General features: G+C 34.7%; 3 protein-coding genes across 4 annotated transcripts; all 3 read right to left on the bottom strand.

The window, feature by feature from the left end:
* Positions 1-3,320: 3,320 nt before the first annotated feature.
* On the bottom strand, positions 3,321-7,198 carry LOC122585189 (apyrase 2-like). Its single transcript, XM_043757300.1, has 9 exons — positions 6,471-7,198; positions 5,843-5,971; positions 5,711-5,767; positions 5,530-5,622; positions 4,911-5,116; positions 4,740-4,831; positions 4,270-4,487; positions 3,998-4,187; positions 3,321-3,709 (listed from the first exon to the last, which is right to left on the bottom strand). The coding sequence occupies exons 1-9, from the start codon at positions 6,795-6,797 to the stop codon at positions 3,594-3,596; spliced, it is 1,428 nt and encodes a 475-aa protein (XP_043613235.1). The 5' UTR covers positions 6,798-7,198; the 3' UTR covers positions 3,321-3,593.
* Positions 7,199-8,120: 922 nt separating this feature from the next.
* LOC122586072 (aquaporin SIP1-2-like) lies at positions 8,121-9,302 on the bottom strand. The gene is made up of 3 exons (XM_043758178.1): positions 8,999-9,302; positions 8,537-8,809; positions 8,121-8,299 (listed from the first exon to the last, which is right to left on the bottom strand). The coding sequence occupies exons 1-3, from the start codon at positions 9,290-9,292 to the stop codon at positions 8,150-8,152; spliced, it is 717 nt and encodes a 238-aa protein (XP_043614113.1). The 5' UTR covers positions 9,293-9,302; the 3' UTR covers positions 8,121-8,149.
* A 660-nt stretch (positions 9,303-9,962) lies between these two features.
* On the bottom strand, positions 9,963-13,811 carry LOC122604457 (OVARIAN TUMOR DOMAIN-containing deubiquitinating enzyme 6). Of its 2 annotated transcripts, none has more exons than XM_043777350.1 (8): positions 12,867-13,811; positions 12,569-12,730; positions 11,676-11,753; positions 11,515-11,593; positions 11,289-11,434; positions 11,141-11,206; positions 10,885-11,059; positions 9,963-10,317 (listed from the first exon to the last, which is right to left on the bottom strand). In XM_043777350.1, exons 1-8 carry the CDS (start codon positions 13,455-13,457, stop codon positions 10,127-10,129), a joined length of 1,488 nt encoding a protein of 495 aa, XP_043633285.1. In that variant the 5' UTR covers positions 13,458-13,811; the 3' UTR covers positions 9,963-10,126. The 2 variants fall into 2 exon arrangements, with proteins under 2 accessions (XP_043633285.1, XP_043633291.1); XM_043777356.1 differs by having other exon boundaries at positions 12,900-13,810.
* Positions 13,812-14,683: the final 872 nt, after the last annotated feature.

Below are 14,683 nucleotides of genomic sequence, written 5' to 3' on the forward strand. Positions count from 1 at the left end.
TTAAATGATTACTCGTATATTACATTATTAGTTCTTTATTTTTTTTAATATATATTCATTAACCATTTATATCAATTACTTTTACATTAATTATTTACACCACTCGATGTCGTCTCTATCACCAACCGCCGTCCCCCACCATCACACTATCGTCGCCACGAAGACCAACCCGTATTTTATAGGTACCGTATTGCATAGGTACCGTGTTAGTTCATTTATCATATAATTTAGCATTTTTAATATAATAATTGCATTGGCTAAGTGTTTGTGCTTAGTAACAGATTGAATGTACGTGGTTAAAAAAAATTAGAAATCATTAATATTGTTTTAAAAAAATACATACAAAAAACTTCTAATTATAAGCTCATGTTAGATAAAGAAATAATAATAAAAACAAATGAACAAAAGAATTACACATGTCAAAATTTTATAATATTAAAAAGATTTCTAAATTATTTTTTAAATAGATTAATCATTTCCTAATGGGAGCCACAGGATTGTGATTCGTGAGGGTTGGTGAGGTTTTTTTCATTGGTTACGATTGAGTAGTATATAAGACCCATTAGTAACGTATAGGTGGAAAAAAAAATGTGAGAAATGAAAATTTATGGTAAATGTATTGTTAAACAATAATATTTTAAACTAGTTTTTAAACATAATCTTAATTCTTAATTACACGTGAATGACACTAGCATTTCACAATTAGACTCGAAAACATTTGTTAATATCTGTTATCATTTATTTAGATATCATTATATTCACGTAATGTGACGGTGGTTGTGGTGGCGATGGTGTGGTGGTGGAGGCAAGTGTTGGTGGTGGAGGCAAGTGTTGGTGGTGGAGACGAAGACGATGTATAGTTGTGTAGATAATTGATATATGAATGTTGTGCATTGCACGGATAGAAAAATGTTTATTTGAAAACCATTTGAATAAAAGAACCGTAAGAAACTCTAAATTATAACTTGATATTCTAATATGTGAATGGTATATATGAACAAATTCGCTCACATATAATTGTATTTTTACATGTTTTTAACAATTTCTCCATATGAACATTTACTATGTCCTTACATGTGAGCAGTTTTCTAAATAGAATGGTTCTTAAAAAACCTTTCCCCATTCACTAGAAAATATACCTTCAATATACCTGTAGAGATTTTGGTTCGTCTTCTTATAGTGATCTAAAAGAACTTGGAAGGAGCAAAAGGTATGAAATTGAGTTTTATGCTCAATTATTTTAGTTCATTCAAGATTGGCTAATTGATCTTTCAGGCCTCTCCAAACTTAACCCTACGTCGACAAGTTCATCGACCGGCTCATCGACGAGGATGAGGATGGCAGCGTCCTCATCGATGGGGTCATCGTCAAATACCATGCATCCACCCATCGATGAGTGAAGACGAGGAGAGAGAGAGAGAGCGAGTGTGGCGCTTACGTCCAATTTGTTTTTTTTTTCTTTTCATGATTCATATATATACAGGAGATCCTTATTTTGAGAACCCAAATTTTTTTTTTTTTAAAAAATCTTGAAAACTCTTAAATTATGTATTGGATTACATTTTTTTTTTGTTTATTCACATGTGAAACATTATAAAAATATATGTTATAGAAAAAAACTTTTTTCAAAACTTTATATATACTCATTTGTTAACATGTGAACAAACACGTGAACATATTAATTCACTAGTTCACATAAGGCCATTTTGAAGGTTTTTTAAGAAAGTTTCTTCTACAACATACTTTTCTATATTATTTCACATTTGAATGAATAAAAAAAAAATATGTGATTCAATACATAATTTGAAAGTTCTCATAATTCTTAAAAAAAACGGTTCTCAAAATAAAGAAAGTATATATATATATATACATACGTGTGTGTGTGTATCAGTAGGGAAGTGATATCAGTTTGTGTATATATATTTTGCATGTTATCCCAAATGAAGATCGGAGAAGAGAAAATTTTTTTATGTTTGGTCCCTTTATTTTCAATGTTTTTCTTGTAATTAAATAACTTTCAAAAGTTTCAAATTTGGTCCTTGCTACTTTCAGCTTCTTATTTTTCTTCATTTGATTTTTGTTTTTCGAACTGTGAATATATTTATATTAGATTTTCTTCATCTAATTTTATAAATATATTGATTTTGTTATTAATGCAATGTGTGATGATTTATTTTTATAAAAATAAAAGTTGAGGAAGAAATGAGGAAGATGTAAGAAAAATGTAAGGTTTGTAGTGAGTGAGGAATAAGTATTTTAAGAGAAAGAAAAACAGTGAGGAAGTGGTGAGGATGAGCCGACGAGGCATTGGGTTGGGAGAGGCCTCAATGTAACAGCTGGTTGGGTCATTAAAGTTTCTTAATCTAAATTACTATAAGGTTATCAAAGTTCATGGTTTCTCCAAACTACCATCATTTGAGAGACTAGAACTAGTAGGTTATGCAAGTTTGGTTGAGGATTGAAGTTTGTGAATCAATTATCATGTGATTAACTTGTTCTTGATATAACTGCTGCTGTAAGCTAAAAAAGCTTCCAAGTGCCCTAGGCAATATGGATTCTTTTTAAGAAACCTTACATATATATGACTTTAATTTAATCTTGGAAAATGATTAATTTTTCTGAACATTAACCTAAAAATCTTACTAAAATCATATGAGTGTAACAAGTGAATTCCACGTATTCTTTTTCCTAATCTTACCCTTTAGATTTTCCGCATGTCAGCATCTTACTTATTCTCTTTCTTAATTTTATCACTAAATTTTTCGCATGTCATCATCTTATGATTTGAGTATTTTTAGGCTTATGAATTAGTTAGGTTAATCATTACCCTTTTTTTAATGATCACAATTTTACTTGTCGGGTTTCACCCGAATGAATGGGAGTATTTGTATGTGTGAATCTTGGTTAAAATGGTAAGGTTTCTACGTGGGAAATGATTAATCCTCTTAAAAGAATGACCAAATAATTCTCCTAAGTTTTAGATGAAGACATGTGGCAAATCAGGGGTAAAATTAAGAAAAATAATTAGTGTATAACTCATGTCACATTCTTATACTTTTAGGAGGCTTTTTAGGTAGATTTATCGTTTTCTTTTCAGAATAGAAGAGTCTTATTTGAGCCACTATCATTTATTCTGGCTTCACGCTGATGATTGGGGAGTAAGAAGTTACCGTGGTTCAGTTGATAGTGACATTGTGTTTCACCAGATTTGTTGGTTTTACTGCAACTATATCAGCAAACACGGACTCGACTCTCACTTTTTCTTATGTATCTGGAATTTGTAATTAATGTTGCAATGAAATACAATATTAAGATCAATCTTTTAAACGGAAAAAAAGAGAATTTGCAATACAATATTAACCAGATACAAATACAAAAGAATCCTGCTTTTGTTTTACTATGCTTCAAATTAAAATTTAACCAAAAATAGGTTTCAGTCTTATACCAAGAGTCAGAAACTCAAAATAATAGCTACTGTTGGTGTAAAAGAATATTTTTTGAAGAACCTCAGAGAATTTACCAACCCGCTGACCTGGCAGAACCCACGGTTCACCAGCTTCATACATGATACAATTTATAATGTATAGTAGTAGTTAGCTGGCTGCTGACACTGCTTCAATTGCACTGCCCAACGGCCAAGCAGCTTCAACCAAAGAATTCTGGTACTCAACCTTTTTCACGAGTGTAATCTGTTGCTTAGGTTGCAGATCTGTTCAACAAAACAGAAGCACAAGCAATTTAAATATTTTCGTTGGTTTATTTTACTCTTTGAATTATTATATTTACTTCCTTGTAGCGTGTTGCCTAATGACTAATGAGTAAAAGAGAGGTGTTAGTAATGTGTGGACCAATTACCCACTGGGCTCATTCTGACCAATACCAAATATTAACATATTTTGACCAGTTACCCAACCACTGAATCTGCCAAATCCGCAACGGCTAGTATCTAAGTAGGTGCCATAGTAGAGGAAGCATAACACATGTGCGTACAACTTACCAAAGCCATCTACTAGTAAAGTGTACTGATACACAAGATCCATGCACAAGTATGGTAGGTTGCTGGCCTCCACATCAGGATAGGCAGATTTGGCATCCTCAATTGTCATTTGACAAGCACGTTGAGCAGCCTCCTGGAAATCTACTGGGCGCACTTCGGCGACATGGCTATGTTGATCAACAAAACCAGCCTACATCAAAAGATCATTAGTCAATGTGTATTAAACTGAACTTTCTAATTTTAAAAGGATTTTTAAAGGGTTATATTAATACCTCAGCAGCCCGATCAAAAAAGAAAGAGGCCACAAATAGATTCTTTTGACCATCACCACCACCACCATTCCATACCCCACCAAAAGTGCACTTCATGTGGGTGCAAGTTGCTTCATTAACTTTGAGGGCCTTCAAGGCTTCTTCCCTGCACTTTTTCATGCTTGAACCAGAAGAAGGAGCTGACGCTTTGTAATCAATTCCCCCATATGAATAAACCCCTAGAAGTGAAGACATGAATCAACGATTAATACTCCACAAAGCTAGTGACAACAATACAAATTTCCAAATCATACTATTGGTCTATAATACAGTTTGCATTTGAAACTAGTCACAAAGACGATACATAGACTGACCGCATATATTTTAGAACTTGAGATGCTCATTTGCATGGAAAAAAAGTTACAAGACCGAATACTAGATAGATGTAAAGTAAAACAATATTCGTATTATGGATGGTGTATTGAGCATACCATTATAGCCAGCCAAAATACAGGGATTGTCAGAATCTTTTGCGACTCCCAGAATCTCAGCTCGAGCTGCTAATAAACCATATTTCAAGTAACTGCAAGATGATGTCAGAATTAAAGATACAAGTAAAGGAGGTGAATATGCACACATACATACACAGGGAGGAGGGGAACCTGTGAACATAAAGATAATATTTGGTTCCCATGAGAAGCATTTCCTTCACATATGTATCTTCTCCGCTTGTTATCCTTGGAGCCTTTGCAGCATCTGCTGCTGAAATAGCATAAGCCATTTGTACAGATCCACCGCCTAGATCAACTACTCCAACAGTGTCTGAATACTTCTTGCCCAATCTTTTTAAAAGATAATTTATGGTCACCTGTAGATATTAAAGCAGGATTTAAAGGGAAAGCAAAAACAGATGTCTAACCATGGTGTCTAAAGAATCAAGATTTTTTTACGAATGGCAAAAACCAAGATTTAGGGGACATTCAACTTAACCCTGGACAAATAAAGAGTTCAAAGACATCACGCTAATGTGCTCTTGGAAAAAGAGTTGACATCAAAACATGTTCCTCTGTCGCTTTTCTTAAAATGAAAGCATGAATATTAACAGTAATTGACAATGGAAATTTTCTTGGTAACTTTTCAATGATGACAACACTTGTTAGTAGTCTCTACTTATAACACAATACTGAAATCCCTTATCATTTGATAATTTCTGGATGCTAGAAAAGCAAGAAAGGGGCTCAACACATACATTTATGAGAATATAAAAAATAAGTAACATACCCATTGATAAGCACCTTCCTGAGTTCCATCCAAAACAGTCACCCAATCATCATCCGACTTAAGGCTACTCTTAACTTTAAGAAAATCTTTCACCTATATAAACATAGTATATAAAAATCATTAAACAAGAGAAAAAACCTTTAAAACAAGAAAAAGGCTTGTCAAAAAGTAGTATATTTACAGCTTGCAAAATTCTTTCAGATGCATCAACTCCCAACTGTCTCAAACCTGCAGTTGCCTGCATATAGATGTATAAATAAATATTGATCTTAAACAAATAACACACGTGCCATAAGTCATACAAACTACTAACCCCGACTTTAACTGGTGTACTTTGGCGCATATCTTTCGGAACAACCTTTTCTGCTTTCACTAAAAGAGGCAGAAGAGAATCTGCTGCTTCTTTAGGGTCAGTTGCATGTGCACTCAAACCTGGTTTCAACTACAAAATAAATTAACAATTGAAATAATCTTAGCATTCTCCCAAAAGCAGGTACATTAGATAGTCAATAACTACAGAACAAACACTTTGACTGCTTTCAATTGTCGCGTAAAGTATACTAGCCTTGGATTTAGTTAGTCGTCTATGCATTTGATGATACATGAAGACTAACCTCTACTATTACCAGAGCATTCATACGGTCAAAACTAAGACAAAGGGAGTTCCAATGGAGTAAAACTAAAAAGATGGGATCTCAACCCTTTCGATCATCCACTTGAATAAATCTCAAACCTTCCATTTCTTATCTTCGTAGCCAAACACCCCCTTATTTCATCCCACCCTATACAAACTAAATCTATGATCTACATTTGTACAACGATTTCTATTTCAATCGCGATTTCTAAACTAAACTACAGTTATACGAAAATGCAAAAAATAGATACATATATATATATATATATAATATATAATGTGAAATAATTGTGCATCAATATAATACCTGTTCAAAGAGCTCAAGATCAGAACCAATGTGAACGAGATCCAAATTCTTATCGAAACAAAACACATGAACTCGGCTTCCGGAACTACCGGCATCGAAAATAACCGCATACCTATTCGAAGTCGAATCACTCTGCAACACATAATTAGGCGAAAACTTCCTATTCAAAACGGCGTCGTTGGGAGACTGAGAAGAAGACGGCAACAAAAACAAAACAAAGGATATCAACAGTAAAGGAATTGAAATGACTAAAATCGCCCCTCTGTATCGATGTATCTTATCGGAAACCGACTCGTTGTTGCTATATAGTGATTTACGTTTAGACATTTTGTCGATTTGATCCGGTGATGAAGAAGTGGAGAAGACTTGGCCTTCTAGAAGCTCTGCGGCAGAAGGAGAACGGTACCGGATCTGACCGTTTCCGGCAGCGGTGGTTGACGGTGGCTTCACGGAAGAGGACTGGTGAGGGTTTTCCTGTACAGACTCCAGTGCTGATCAATCTGTAGATATACAGATACAGATATTGCGTTGAGTTTTGGATCAAATCGATCGGATCGACCGATTTGGTGGGAGGACTAGAATTAGGGGAATGTGAAATTGAGCATTGATCGGAGAATAGCAATGCCGTACAATATAATTTTTTATTTTTCCGGTGGGTGGGGATGGGGATTTTAATTTTTGTAGTAGTAAGTTTTTTGGTGGCTTATTGTCTACGAGTATTTTAAGTCTAACTGCAGCAAAGGCACGCGGCTTTACGTGACTTGGACAAAATGTATAGTTAAATACATGGTATAATTACAGTTAGGCAGCCTATGATTTGATTTTATCTTTTTTTCCTCAAGGCAGATTTGAATTGTTTTTCTTTTTAAATTTTTTAACGACAATATGAAATATTATTAGAGCATCTCCAATGGAGCTTTTTATAAAGTTTTTTTTAAAGCTTTTTACTATTTCATCAAGCTTTTTGATAACTTTTTTTTATCATTGGAGTGAAAAGTTTTTTTCAAATAGCTTGAAGAATTTCAAGTCTTTAAAAGAATTTTACACACTCTCATTTCTTTGTTTCATAATTAAAAAGCATTTAAATGACTTTTTTTGAGGTTTAACCATTGGAGCAATAGGTTGATGAAAAGCTTTTTAAAAAAAGCTTTTAGTTAATAACTTAACCATTGGAGGTGCTCTTAAGAGCATTCACAGTTGTAGACACTCATTCTCCAAGAACTAGTCCCTGTCAGCACCACACCAACTCCATATCAGCCCAAGGACTAATCCTCCAAAACACCCACAATGCAAGGACTAGTCTAGGACCCGCCATTTATATAACTTTACATTTTCAACCCAATATTCTACCATCTATTTAATTATACACTTTTAACCCTTTAACTTATACAACTTCAATAATTCAATAAAAACACACTTAAAATTTCATTAATAAATAACATACAATACAGTAAAATAAAAACATTACTACATAATGATTTCGAGATTACTAATAAAAAGTATTTATGACCTTTGTAACCCAAGTACGATACCGTGTAATTAGTCTAAAGAACAAACGTGTGGAATTGCATTGCTTTTGTTAATGGACCGGTCATTAACAAAAGCAATGCAATTCCACACGTTTGTTCTTAGACTAATTACACGGTATCGTACTTGGGTTACAAAGGTCATAAATACTTTTAGGCGGATTTCTGCTTAGAAGGAGGAGGTGGAAAGAGGAAAAGGAAAGTCCATGCTGCTGAAATCGCCCCTAGGAATGGAGAAATCCAGTATACGTAAAGTTGCTCCCATGTATTGTGCCGGTTATTCACGTATGCCCATCCAAATGCCTGCACGAAACCACCATCAAAATCGCGCATTAAATAAGAAAACAAACATACGAATTGATTTCTTTTCCTTGACATTGTTTGTGTGTTTGTCTTTTCTGTTTATGTATTATTGGCTAATTGGTGTGTTGATTTCATTATTACTGGTTTTTGATCCCAAAACAGGCCTGTTGTTAATCTTGGCCTTACAAAAACAGGAAAAGAAGCAAAAAGGAATGTATAAGTATTTGTGTAACTTACATTGGCAGGATTCATTGAAGGACCCGTATAGCCTTTACCAAAACACACAAGCGTCACCATTGATATGGAAATCAACAAGTTTTTCATTAGGATGCTCTTAGGGCCCCTTAGGATAATGTAAAGGACAAAAGTGGTGCAGGTGAATGTTAGCACGCCCTCGGCCATTGCTCCGGTATGCATATCGACTTTTAGAGACGGCCCTCCAAGCATGTGTTTGTATTGCAGTGGCATAAATTCTAGAGATGCCATTGCACCACCAACTGCTCCAGCAGCCTGTCAAGAATATACATGCTGACCTTTGGAGTCAAACTGGTTATCTCAATATTTAGGAGTTCGTACTATTACTGGTTAAAAGTGCAGGAACTGATTTACAGTTCATTCACAATTTCCCGTTAAAAAATAAAACTGAGAAAAGTTATGAATTAACTTAACGATAGTCGTTTATCACTTTTGATTAAGTACCTGAGCAGGAAAACGAACTGCTGTGGAGATAAGGGAATCACCACCTAGACCAACAGCATAAAAGGCAGCAGTTGCAGTAGGATTGAAACTAGCACCACCTAAAGCACTGGCAGCGATACCAAATATAAACAAAAGTATAAAGACTAGTGAGACTGTAATCAAGAGTAGTGAAGCCATCCCTTGGATGCCAATAGCCTTTGCGATTGCAGAAGTAGCAGCACCAAGAAATGAAGCACAAAATACCCACAAACAAGTCAATACACCATCACTGATCGCTGCCTTGACTAACCCCATTTTATGCTTTGAATCAGTTTCCCTGGTTCAATGGTGAAGAAAGTGCAGGAAAAGAAGAGTTGGTTTTGGAATACACCAAAGATATGCACCTAAATGTACACTTTTGTAGTGTAAAACACGAGAAATGCGAGTTATTATTATACGTAAATGATTGATGATGTTATGGTGAGTGTGATCCACCAACTAACAATAATATGAAAGTTTGGCAGAGTTAAGTTGAGATATAAGTTTATTTGGTTACTAAAGGTTTGCAATAGATTTCTTTACCATTTTAATGGAATGTTAATAATTCAGAATCATGTAGAACTAATATATATAATACTGGCATCGACACTGATTTTCACAGTGCTATTTTACCATGTTGGCATCATGGCATGAATGCTTCCGATAGGTCGATAACTGGATGGCAGTAATTAGATCAAACGATAATGTGAAAATTGCTAATTGGGTTGTTATAAACAAGAGCAAATAACCTATTTTTGAGATAAAGTTTCAGTTTTTACTGATCAATCTAAGTTACTTGTTACTATCTAATCAAACCCCAGCCTATACAACAACTATCAACAACAGCCAATCAATTGACAGCGACCTGTTTATTCAACCCCAAGTATTGTCATTTTAGTTCCTGATATACTAGAAATGTTGTGATCAGTAAATTAAGCACACGATGTACAAAAGGATAGATGGCGATACTGAACATACACAATGTTTCAAGATTCAATCCAAATAAAAGGTTATTGCACAACTTTGCAATAACCCATATTTATTACGACTACCACTATTTCACTAAAACTATTACATTGGACTACCGGCAGATCAAAACAAAGTCCGTCTCTACTCGGTGGCCTTGCCTTTACGTCTGCTGCTGGTTTCAAGCAGATAGCAAACCATGGAGTCCACATCATCACCAAATATGCTGTAAGCCTCCATTGCCTGCACATAGGTGAAGCCCATTGACAACACCATCTGCATACTGCTGCATAGGACGGATCCTTCTTCACCCTGGCTCTCACTTCCTGATGGCCCTGGTTTTGACAAGTTACATATGCTGTCATTCTTAGGAGGTGTTTTCATGTAATTAACATGATTCGGTAATCATAATCAGATAAGCAGTTGTTCTATGATTATTTAAGAAACCAACCAAGACAATTCTATCAAAAATAAAACAAACTCGAGACATTATTAATAGACAAGAATAAGATCTCATTCATCATATGTGATCAGTTAATCTAGATCATCGATTTTATTTTGCTTTAATCCAAGAGCTTAGAATCACTGAGTCGGAAGTTTTGTGGTGGTCTCAAATGAGGCATGCATAATGAAAATAGATAGAGAAGTCGGTTAAGAAAATAAGGGTAAAATGATAAATCAAATATATTATTGGATAGGTGGAGTAAAATGGATAATGAAACTGTTTTTCCAAAAGTGATTATGTGACACCATACATTACAATATCAGAAGTAGACTTTGTTTTTCCAAACACTAAAAATTGATAATTGTGAGTCGATGATCAATTTCTAAACGCAATTATGAGTCCATCCTTAATAACAAATGGTAATACGAGATATACTTTTAATTGAAGAAATACTTACTGGCTCCAGATGATGATGGTTCAGCATCAGATGTTGAAGATTCTCTTTGACCAAGTTGTTGCTTAAACTTGTCATTAGCAATGTATTCAGCCCGTGAAGCTTCCATCACCATACGCTCAATTTCTTTCTCAGTTAGCTCCACATCTGAGCAAAAACGGGCCTCTGCTAAAAGAGCCTGTTCAAATTCAGCCAAATTATAATTATTGCCAGAGCGCGAAGAAAAACTATAGAATCAAAGCACGTATATAATAATTACGTTATCAATCTGTTGATCTTGTTGAGCTTTAATTGCTGCCTTCACTTGATCTTTATCAACATTGGTCTAAATACAAAAACCAAAACCATATTTAAGTGTCAAAACGACCCAATAAGATACAAAAAAGAGACCAGGTAAGTGTACTTACCCCCTGCAGAGAGCTAAAACCAAGCCCAGCACCTATTGTGAGTCGACGCGGGTCAACAAGAGAATTATAGTGGTTACCATGATGGTAGCTTAGCCGAATAGGAGGCGTGTCTGTATTATAGCTTCCATGGAATATATTTATAGGCTCTGTGTTTGTCCAATTCTTTGTTAATAAAATGCACAAATACACTATAAAAGTATTGTAGGATACTAGGATCATATCATACCAGTACTATACGAATAGATGTGAATAGGCCGATTGTACATTTCAGATAATGCTTGAATCTCCACATTGTTACCATAGACCTGCACTTACAAATCACAGACGATATATATCTAGAACAATAGCAGTTGCATATATGATTTAGTGTATTGCAAAATCACATACTTTATCCCGTCTCTTCCTCTTGCAATAAGAAGTGAAACCTTCTGTTATAAACTGAGAGAAGTGATCTCTCTCCCGTTCCTGGATGAAAAGGTCATTAGTTTAAACTTTTTGAACAAGTAACATACTTGACCTATCCCCCCATAAGTAATCATTATGAGATGTTTGCGACATTTATTTTGGTACACAATTTCTCAACTTTGATATATGAAGATAAGTTTTAATATATTCACTATTTGTAAAGCACTATGAGTAAAATTTAACAGCGTCTAAGTCCAAACGATGAAACTTATTCAACATTACTCTATTAATGGTTTCAGAAAACATGTGCCACATAAACCCAAGATTAGTCTATCGTCATAACCTGATCTTGAACATAATATCATACTACATTACTAGCAATACCAATAAGTAATATGCAGCAGCTTTTGAATTCAATTTTGATATTAATATGTGACTAGAGCGCTTTTTCCTTGCAAAAAAACTAAGGGGGTGTTTAACATTGCATTTCGATAGTTATATGAAACAATCAGATTCTAATAATCACTGTAATAACACAAGCTGCAGGAGATAATGTTTGGATGTGCTAAATTGAGTTGTAATAACTAAAATACTAAATAGTCAGTTGTTGAGTGTATGACAGATGTTGATACTTAATGAGTTAACAAGTTACTGGGTAAAACAAGATATAACTGGAATCACTTTTATTGCAGCAACTGTCTACTACTACACAAATAATTTAAAACTGACTATTGAATCCTAAAAACAACTAATCAAACCAATCTCACCAAACCCACTACACCAGACACTTCCCTAACAACAGTCTAATCTAGTAACCAAATTTCAGACTAGAATTTAATAATAATCATTATCAACTACAGAAGTTATCAACATACCATGTAATCTATGCACATTTGTCTAGCCAAATCATATGCATCAGAATCACCATAAACCTGATCTGCAACAGCACGAAACATACAATTCCCATCTTCCGTCATTCTTTTAACTTCATAACCTTTTGTGCGTCTAATATCAATCTCAAACTGACGCTCTCTTTCCTAAAAGAAAAACCCTCACTTAATTAAACTTAACCAAATAGAATTGATTAACTGATGCCATTATCTGAAAAAGATACTTAAATCAAAACAAACACCGCCCATAGTCTACAATTAATAGCTTTCTTAAAAGGTATACCGTATTATTCTGATTAAAGCGACTAGAACTCACAGCATCATCATAAGAGGAACCATAACACTGGTTTTGTTCATCTGCACTATTATATCCATCATTTTCACAATGTGCCCTAGGAGACGAAGATCTTGATCCCACAGGTGACGTCCTGGTTGAAACAACCGGCCACGCAGTAGCCCTCCTAGACGACCCAATCCTCAAAGCACCCGAATTTCCAAATCTCCTCGAATTACCACCTGTTGAAGCCGGCTTCGGAGGCGGAGCAGGTGGAGGCGGGGGATATGCACTCCCAACTATCACCTGTGAAGGATACTCGTTACTTTTCAACCCACCTTTCTCCTCTTCTTCTTCTTCTTCTTCCTCAATTACCTTCAAAGAACCCATTTCCACAATCTCATCCTCATTTTTCTCACCATCGGTATCAAGTTTATCACTTTTATCGCTTTCGACAGTTTCTGTAACAAAATCCTCACTGACAACCTGCTGTTCATCTTCCCCTGCAACCTGAACACTCGAAGAAGAATTCGCCCTGTTGGTATTACTATTATTACTCGAAGAAGACCCACCCCCTCTCTGAACAAAAACACGAGTCATCCTGATTCTTATCCGTCTCTTTTCGTAACCCTAAAAACAAACAAAAGACACAAACTTTTTCTTCTTTTAATTATTATAAAACCCTAGTTTTTGATTTATCACGAGTTCTAGCCTTGGGCAAGGATTTCCTTTTATTGCTCCAACCGATATCTGCTTCTTCTTCTTCGGTTTTCACCTGCAACGATCTGTGCATTCCCCTAACAATTCTCATGAGATTCAATAACAATAATCAAACCCTAATCTCTGATTATTATTTTTTTAATTATTTAATTGCGAATAGAAAATTTTATTTTAAAACCCTAGGAATTAACCTGCAATTGAAATCCAAGTCATGATAATAATAATAATAATAATAATAATAATAATAATCAGAATAAAAGGTCTAAATCAATTACATGAAATTGGAATTAAGTATCGGAATGGAAATTCAAGATTGAAATTGACCTAATAAATTAGAGTGGGGGGAAGTGATGTGGAAAGTGTGTGAAAAAGGGGGAAAGTTGGTAGGGTTTTTGTGGAGCAGAAATTGATAAAGAAAAGAAGGAAGAAAGAAAGATTAGATAGATATAGATATAGATGGGGTGTACGTATAGATGAATGTATGTATGGATACACAGTTGATAACTTGATATACGAGTATGTGTTTTAAAAAGAGGGGGATGTATGTATGTATGTATGTATACGTACATGTATGTATGTATAGTAAAGTGACAGGTGGCAGAATTTAGTGAAGCACGTTGATGTCAGGTGAGGACGACTGAAGACTTGAAGGGGATCTTCTTTGCCTACAACTACAAAAACAAACAAATGACACTATATCATACGACAAGAGGAAAAAAAAAGAAAGAAAACACTCTATTATCATAATTAACTATTTACCATTATAATTTTTAATTGATCTGTCATAACATATACTCGTAAACTTTTAGGACCCTATTATTTGCAACTCTTCCTTCCAACAACAAATGTATAAGTGTTGGACCACTTCCATTTAATTAAGAAATAACTAACACGTTATCCGTACAATGCGGCGGTGATCGTGGCGGCGACGATGTAGTGGTAGGTGCAATGGTTGGTGACAGATGAGGCATCGATTGGTGTAGATTATTGATATAAAGAGTTAATGGAGATATTTTAAAAAATAAAAGATTGATAGTGTAACGTAATTATTAATGTTAAGGGGTAGTGTAACTGAAAATATCTAAGTGTTAAGTAAAAATACTATA

This window comes from Erigeron canadensis, chromosome 1 (genome assembly GCF_010389155.1).
Source record: "Erigeron canadensis isolate Cc75 chromosome 1, C_canadensis_v1, whole genome shotgun sequence".
NCBI lineage: Eukaryota > Viridiplantae > Streptophyta > Magnoliopsida > Asterales > Asteraceae > Erigeron > Erigeron canadensis.